Source organism: Callorhinchus milii, unplaced genomic scaffold (genome assembly GCF_018977255.1).
Source record: "Callorhinchus milii isolate IMCB2004 unplaced genomic scaffold, IMCB_Cmil_1.0 Scaffold4, whole genome shotgun sequence".
NCBI lineage: Eukaryota > Metazoa > Chordata > Chondrichthyes > Chimaeriformes > Callorhinchidae > Callorhinchus > Callorhinchus milii.
Genome location: NW_024704745.1, coordinates 80,827,658 through 80,836,260, shown reverse-complemented (window position 1 = coordinate 80,836,260; position 8,603 = coordinate 80,827,658). Strand labels below are relative to the sequence as shown.

Below are 8,603 nucleotides of genomic sequence, written 5' to 3'. Positions count from 1 at the left end.
AGGTTCCCACTTACTGCTAGGTAAACAGAGGCTTGTGGAGTAAGGAAACTTGCCTAAAGTTTTGCCGTGCCCAGGAATTGAACCTGGGTCCTCCTGCTTGTGAGGCGAGTGCTCTAACCACTACACTACAAGACTCCAACACAAATTAGTGTCAATGACCTATCAGAAGTACCAGATTCTCCAATTTTGCGAGATAAATCCTGAAATGAACAGGAAGATTGCCTCCAAATGTGATTTGAAGCCACAGACTTCAAATGATTACCTCTAGAACAAGAAGAACATTGATCATTCCAGTTCAGTATTTGTGTATTTGTTGGTCATATAAAATCCAATTTACACATAACTTTACATCAGTCATAGACGATATGATGCAAGTTTCACTTAACACATTACTTTGTGTAAGTCATATTAAATGTGGTGTTCCCAACTGATAACCACTTGTGTGAGCTTTACTGTTGACAACATCAGACAGAGGAGGAAACCAAAATAAAGAGGAATGATTAGAGTCCAGAATGGGTTATAAAAAGGGAACCACCATAACATTTTAATCTCCTTACCCTCTGAATTAACCATCTTGGGAAAGAACGAACAGGACTCCTTAAGAGTTGGCCACAAGATTAAAACAATGAGCATGAGATTATGAACAACAGCTGAAAGTATGACAACAAAATGCTTTACTTTACTGCAACTTCTGAACTATTTACATTACTTACACCAGGAACGGGCGTTTCTGAATTGTTCACGTCTGTACTGTTCACAGCCGGACTGTTACCCCCCAAAGTGTCTGTGGTGTGTTTGTCCACACCCTGGGAGCTCATGCCCTCGATGTCTGCCTCTATAGGGAGGTTCTCCGGCTTTTGCTCGCACTCTATAGCTTCCTCAGAGTGATAGGCGTCCGGCTGAACAGCGTCCCCTGTCACACGGGTCTCCTGATTAACGCAGTCTTCTATTGCTTGAGGGTCCAGTGTAACAGTGCCTTCAGTGGAATAGGTGTCCAGGGTATCTCTGTCCCTCACACAAGTGTCTGGATTAATAGTATCCTCTGCCAGGCAGATGTCCGGGGTAACTGTGCCACCCTCCACACAAGCGTCCGGGGTAACTGTGCCACCCTCCACACAAGTGTCCGGGGTAACTGTGCCACCCTCCACACAAGCGTCCGGGGTAACTGTGCCACTCTCCACACAAGCGTCCGGGGTAAATGAGCCACTTTGCACACAAGTGTCCAGGGTAACTGCGCCACCCTCCACACAAGTGTCTGGGGTAACTGTGCCACCCTCCACACAAGTGTCTGGGATAACTGTGCCACCCTCCACACAAGTGTCTGGGGTAACTGTGCCACCCGTCACACAAGTGTCTGGGGTAACTGTGCCACCCGTCACACAAGTGTCTGGGGTAACTGTGCCACCCTCCACACAAGTGTCTGGGGTAACTGTGCCACCCTCCACACAAGTGTCTGGGGTAACTGTGCCACCCTCCACACAAGTGTCTGGGATAACTGTGCCACTCTCCACACAAGTGTCCGGGGTAACCGTGCCACCCTCCACACAAGTGTCCGGGGTAACTGTGCCACCCTCCACATAAGTGTCCGGGGTAACCATACCACCCTCCACACAAGTGTCGAGGGTAACTGTGCCACCCTCCACATAAGTGTCCGGGGTAACTGTGCCACCCTCCACATAAGTGTCCGGGGTAACTGTGCCACCCTCCACACAAGTGTCCGGGGTAACCATACCACCCTCCACACAAGTGTCCGGGGTAACCATACCACCCTCCACACAAGTGTCCGGGGTAACCATACCACCCTCCACACAAGTGTCCGGGGTAACCATACCACCCTCCACACAAGTGTCCGGGGTAACCATACCACCCTCCACACAAGTGTCCGGGGTAACCATACCACCCTCCACACAAGTGTCCGGGGTAACCGTGCCACCCTCCACATAAGTGTCTGGGTTTACAGTATCCACTGCTGGGCAGACATCTGGGGTAACTGTGCCATTTGTCACGCAAGTGTCCGGGGTAACTGTGCCACCCGTCACACAAGTTTCTGGATTAACAGATCCCCCCTCCACATGTGTGTCCAGTGTAACAGTGCCCTCTATCACACAGGTGTCCGGCGTAGCAGTTTCCCCCTCCGCACAGTCCCCCCCTGCAGTGATGTCTGGTATAAAGGTACCCTCTACCACAAAGGACTCCGAGTTAACAGCGCCGCCTATAGCATGGGCATCTGATTTATCACTGACCTCCCGCGGCTGCAGTTTTACGACTTGCCCCACAGGACATTCCTGCATTTGTACAATGCTCCTTGCCAGACATTCCTGCAATTGAACCACGCTCCCTGAGGAGCATTCCTGCAATTGAACCATACTCCCTGCTGGACATTCCTGCAATTGTACAATGCTCCCTGCAGGACATTCCTGCAATTGGACCAAACTCCCCGCATGGCATTGCTGCAATTGAACCACGCTTCCTCCCGGGCATTGCTGTAACTGAACCACACTGCCCGCTGGGCATTCCTGCAATTGAACGATGCTCCCCGGCTGACATTCCTGCAGTTGCACCACGCTCCCCGGCTGACATTCCTGCAGTTGCACCACGCTCCCCGGCTGACATTCCTGCAGTTGCACCACGCTCCCCGGCTGACATTCCTGCAGTTGCACCACGCTCCCCGGCTGACATTCCTGCAGATGGACCACGCTGCCGGCCTGGTGATCCTGTAACTCCACCACGATGCCCGTTGGCCGCAGCTGTAACTCAATGACGGTGCCCACAGGGTGATGCTGCAGTTCCACCATCTGTCCCGCGAGGTGGTGCTGTAGCTCGATCACACTTCCTGCCAGATGGTGCTGGGTGACCTCCAGCCCCCCATCCCCGGACACCCCCACACTGTGTCCCTCTGCCTGGCTCCCCAAGTGCTCAGACACAGCCAGGCCGCTCCCCTCGTCACCCTCCACCTCGCTCTCCGCCTGTTCACCAGACGCCTCCACCACACACACTGAAGTGGGAGCTGGAGAACGCACAGCGCCTCCTGCTGGACGTGGGCTCACCTCCACCTCAGTCTCCGCCGTTTGACCAGTCGCTCCCTCCATGCTCTCCACCTCCCTGGGCAGCTCCGCACTGGTGACTGCCATTGGCTTCTGAATGGCGCCCAGCTGGACTCCGCCCTCCAGCTCCCCGTTTCCCGTGGCCACCTCCATCTCCCCGCTGTCCTGATCGCAGGCCTCCAGGAAGTCCAGCACATTAGGCAGTTGCATCTTCTCCGGGTACAGCTTGGCGAAGGTGTCCACCATCATGTCAAAGTCGTGCTTGGCATCATAGTTGATGTGCATGAGGGCCAGGCTGCTGGCTCTCTCCTCCACGGGTGTGGCCTTGAGGTAGGCCTTCAGCCGTCTGCGCCCCACCTCGCTCCTCTCACTGCCCACCTTGATGATGGGCAGGTTACACACGATCTTCAGCAGCGTGTAAACATTGGGGAAGAACTTGATGTCCGGATGCCGCAGAGTGTCAAATACCGTATTTGGCAGCTCCACATCCCGGCTCCTGTGCTTCCACTTGATCCTCCAACAGTGAAGCTCGGCAGAGAGTGTGTCTGGGTTGGGGAGGTCATCCTTGTAAAGATTGGCTGTGATTTCCACTGTGGTGTTGTACTTCAGTTGGGCCATGACAGAGGGCACCAGTGACAGACACTTGAGGGCTTTCAGCTGCTCCTCACAGAACATGCCCTTGACCTCCGCGATCACGTAGTCCAGGAACGGAGTGGTCAGGGCCTCCCTGTAATAGTGATCGGGCGACTCCTCGGACGACCCCTCGGTAACCTGCCTGCGGCAGCGTCTGGGAACCTTCATCTCGATGGCCATCTTGTGGGCCAGGTGTGTGGCTTCCTCCAGCCAGAACTCGTGGTAAACATCCAGATTCTCCCTCATCTCGTTCAGTGAGTGCAGCACAGCTGTCAGGGTGCCCGAGGCAAAGTAGGTGTCTGCGGCATGGCCCTGCAGGTTCTTACCAAAGGCCCTGGTGTAGGCCAGCACGTTCTTCATCACCACCAGACACATGACCATCTCGAAGTCCCTCATGGTGGAGGACAGCATGCTGGCCTGTGTCACCATGTAAGCACTCCACTTGCCACAGATATTGTAACTCACGCCGTCCAGGCAGGTCACCAGCACGTCATACAGATCAGTCAGGAACTCGAAGGTGTCGTGTCTCTCTGTCCAGCTGCCCTGACACACACTCTTCAGCTCCTTGGCTCTCTCGGCTGTGGCCTGGAAGGCCCCGTCGATGCTGGCCTCTAGGGCTGTCTGAAGCTGGGAGGAGAGGCTAAAGAAGGCCTGGACACTGTCCATCAGGCTCAGCACCATGGTGACACTGAATATGGGGGTGGACTTGGCGATCCAGATGTTCAGGGGGTAGGAAGAGCAGGACGTACACAGTGCCTTGGGATACTGCTGTAAGATCTTGCTGGCCAGCGCGTGCTTCTTGTAGGACATGGAGCCCGAACCATTGTACGCTTGGCCCCTGCAGTTGTCCATGTTCAGCCCCCATTTCTCCGTCAGGGTCTCCTGCAGCCGGTCAGCCAGGGCTTCCCCCTCGAGCTCACACTGTATAAACCCCAGGAACTCTTCCCTCAGGCAGTCCATGTCGTCCACAAAGCGCACGTGGAGAGACATGTGGTCCAGGCCCGAGATGTCCACCACCTCGTCCGTCACGATGGAGAAGAAGTTTTCCCTCATCTCCCGTAGCACCTCCTCCCGGATGCACATCTCACAGATGGCCAACAGGTCTCTCTGCAGGTTTTTGGGGCAATACTCCTTGTCCTCGGCCATGGTCTCAAACCGTTTCCTGAGGATCTCGTCACCAGCATTCATCCTGAACTCCAGCAAGGCGCGGATGTTATTGGGGGCGCAGCAGGGGCTGGCTGTGTCCTCACTGCTGCACCCCCCCAGAGGCACGTTTTGCCTGCCCAGCAGCAGCACTGTTTCGAACAAGACTTTGAGAAACTCTTTGTTCCCTTTCTCTTCGGGGGTTAGATTCAAAGACGTGTCCTGAGGGAGCAACTCCTCCCACTTCTCTGCCGGGCTCTCATGGCCGCCTTTGTCCCCGTTGGCTTGGTTGGCGTCCTGTATGCACTGCAGGCCCCTTAACACATCAGCATCATCTGGACCAGGAGAGAGAACAGCTGGTCAACATGATCAGTAAGAGGGAGGGCGCAAATTTAATACCGGTATGGAAATAAATTATTAAAGGGGAGTTTAGAAAATCGAGGGGATGGAATGAGGTGATACAGCATCACGTCAAATGCAGGATTATTATTAGTAGCATTATGATGATTATGTTCTCCCACTGAGCGATCAGTAAGCCCAGCAGAGTGAGGAGGGAACAGAGTGAGTTGGAACAAAATGAGAATTCTCTTAAGGAATTTGGTGAGAATGGAAATTCATAGAATCATAGAATTATACAGCACAGAAGGAGGCCATTCGACCCATCGTGTCTGTGCTGCTCTTTGAAAAGAGCTTCCAAATCAATCCTCCCCCGCGCTCTCCCCATAGCCCTGCAAATTTGTCCTTCCCAATTCTTGAACAAAAGAGAACAAGAGAGCAAGAGAGAACTTCCTTTTAGCAAAAGAGTAGAAATTGTTTCTTGAGCAATGAAGAACTTTTAAAGCAAACAGGTAAAGAAGTCAAATTGGTAGATAGTCACAGGCCAGATGTTAGGGATTAGTTAATTATTTGCTGACAATTTGAAAGTGGTTGTGTCAGAGTCCTACACAAAGGGGAGAATTGCGAGAGCATCACTTGAGCACAGAGCACAGCAGAGTGAGGAGGGAACAGAGTGAAGGAATTCTGTTAAGGAATTTGTCAGGTCCAAAATACAGAAGATAATCAAATAGAATATAGAAAGTACAGAGGAGACCTGAAAAAGGAAATAAGATGGGCAAAGAGATTGTATGAGAAAAGATCAGCGGGTAACATAAAAGGGAACCCTAAGGTATTTTATCAGCATATAAAGAATAAAAGGTCAGTCAAAGGTAGGGTGGGTCCAATTAGGGATCAAAGAGGAAATCTTCCTGTGGAGGCAGAGGGCTCGGCTGACGTACTGAATGAGGACTTTGCATCTGTCTTCACAAAAGAAGAGGATGCAGCCAATGCCACAGTATTGGAGGAGAGGGGAGAGAAATTGGATAAGATAAGAATAAACTGAGAGGAGGTACTAAAAAGGTTGTCAGTGCTCAAGGTAAATAAGTCACCTGGTCCGGACAGGATACATCCTGAGGGTTACTGAGGGAAGTCAGGGTGGGAATAGCAGAGGCTCTGGCCACAATCTTTCAATCCTCCTTGGACACCGGGATGGTGCCAGAGGACTGGAGGGTTCAAATGTTACTCCCTGTACAAAAAGGGGCAGAAGGATAAACCCGGGATCTACAGACCAGTGCCTAACGTCTCTAGTGGGGAAACTTCTGGAGACTATAGTCCGAGACGATATACATTTTCACTTAGAAAAATATGGGTTAATAAAGGATAGCCAACATGGGTTGCCTACAGAACTGTCTGGGAAACAGAAAGCAGAGAGTGGTGGTGAACGGCTGTTTTTCTGACTGGAGGGCAGTGCAGTGGTGTCCCCCCGGGGTCGGTATTGGGGCCACTGCTGTTTGTGATCTATATAAATGACCTGGACTTGGGTATACGGAGGACAATTCCCAAGTTTGCAGTTGATACTAAGCGAGAAAAGGTAGTAAACAGTGAGGAGGATAGTAACAGACGGCAGGAGGACATAGACAGACTGGTAACATGGGCAGACACGGGGCAGATGAGGTTTAATGGGGAGAAATGCAAAGTGATGCATTTTGTGAGGAAGAATGAGGAGAGACAATATAAACCGATGGTACAATCCTAAAGGGGGTGAAGGGACAGAGAGACCTGGGGTTCGTATAGTAAACCTTTGAAGGTGGCGGACAGGCAGATAAAGCTGTTAGAAAGCATCCGGGACACGAGGCTTTATAAATAGGGCATAGAATACACAAGTCAGGAAGTTATGATGAACCTTTATATAAAACACTGGTGGGGCCTCAGGGAGAGACTGTGTTCAGTTCTGGGCCCCACACTTTAGGAAGGATGTCAAGGCATTGGAGAGGGTGCAAAGGAGATTGACCAGGATGGTACCAGGAATGAGGGGCTTCAGTGATCAGGAGAGGCGAGAGAAGCCAGGATTATTCTCCTGGGAGCAGAGAAGGTTAAGAGGAGACTTTATAGAAGTTTTCAAAATGATGAGGGGATTCGATAGGGTGAACAGGAGAAACTATTCCCACTGGCGGGTGGGTCGGTAACCCGAGGGCTCCAATTTAAAATAGTTGTTAAAAGAAACAGAGGGGAGGGGAGGAGAAATGTCGTTACACAGCGAGTTGTTGGGATCTGGAATGCATTGCCTGAAAGGCCGGTGGGAACCGATTCAATATCATCTTTAAGAGAGAAGTAGATAATTATTTCGGGAGGACAAGTTTGCAGAGCTATGGGGAGAGAGGGGGGGAGTGGGGTTGATCAGGGCTATGGGGAGAGAGCGGGGGAGTGGGGTTGATCAGGGCTATGGGGAGAGAGCGGGGGAGTGGGGTTGATCAGGGCTATGGGGAGAGAGCGGGGGAGTGGGGTTGATCAGGGCTATGGGGAGAGAGCGGGGGAGTGGGGTTGATCAGGGCTATGGGGAGAGAGCGGGGGAGTGGGGTTGATCAGGGCTATGGGGAGAGCGCGGGGCTGATTTGGTCTTGAATTGCACAGCACGGCTCACACTCTTAACAGCCCGATTCCGAGCCCAGGGCAAGGAGGTCACCGGCTACAGCACAGCTTTCACGCTGTCAGCAATAACAACACAAACAGTACTTACTTTTGACGTAGACGGTGCTCCCACTGGGCAGAACCACTACATTGGAGGCTGGGCTGGCAGGTCGGGGAGATTTGACGGGCACTATGCTCCCGCTGGGCATCGCTGTGCAGGCCGGAGTAGGGGTGGTGCTGGTGTAGGAATAACAGACAACCACTGGAAGATAGAGGAAAAGTTATACATTATTTTTGTTAAAAAAATGTTTCTCAGCAGGAGTCCATTGGAATGAAAGCAGCCGGACACTGCCATCACTGCGGTCAGGTGGGAAAGCCTGGCATTTGGTGCCCCCATGTGGTGATAATTCTACACCACCGGCAGCGGCACTGAGTCCTCATCAAATTAACACACGACATTTACACAGAGCCTTTCAAGTCGGGAGGCGCTGGACAGTCAGTGATCAGGTACCGAGCTGGGGGTGGGCTCAGGAGGGGTGGAGAGTGGGGAGGGTGGCCGAAGGCGCGGTCAAAGAGGAAGGTTTTCAGGCTCAACCTGAAGATGGGGAAGGAAGGGGCGAGGCGGAGGGATTGGGGGAAAGAATCATAGAGTTTTAGAGCGTAGTGTCTGAAACCGCGGCCACCGATGGAGCCGAGGCCACAAGGGACGTGCAGCGGGTCAGATGGAGCCATTCGAGCTGAAGCAGCGGGTAGTGGGTAAACAGATGGGAGAGGTAGGGAGGTGCCGGGGTATGAAGGGGTGTGAAGGCGAGTGAGACATTACCTTCCTTGTTGCCGGTG

At 52.5% G+C, this 8,603-nt stretch overlaps 1 protein-coding gene across 1 annotated transcript; it reads right to left on the bottom strand.

Annotated features, from left to right (window-relative positions):
* Positions 1-513: 513 nt before the first annotated feature.
* LOC121848901 lies at positions 514-6,977 on the bottom strand. The gene is made up of 3 exons (XM_042334440.1): positions 6,935-6,977; positions 1,129-5,176; positions 514-1,062 (listed from the first exon to the last, which is right to left on the bottom strand). Exons 1-3 carry the CDS (start codon positions 6,975-6,977, stop codon positions 675-677), a joined length of 4,479 nt encoding a protein of 1,492 aa, XP_042190374.1. The 3' UTR covers positions 514-674.
* Between the last annotated feature and the right edge of the window lie 1,626 nt (positions 6,978-8,603).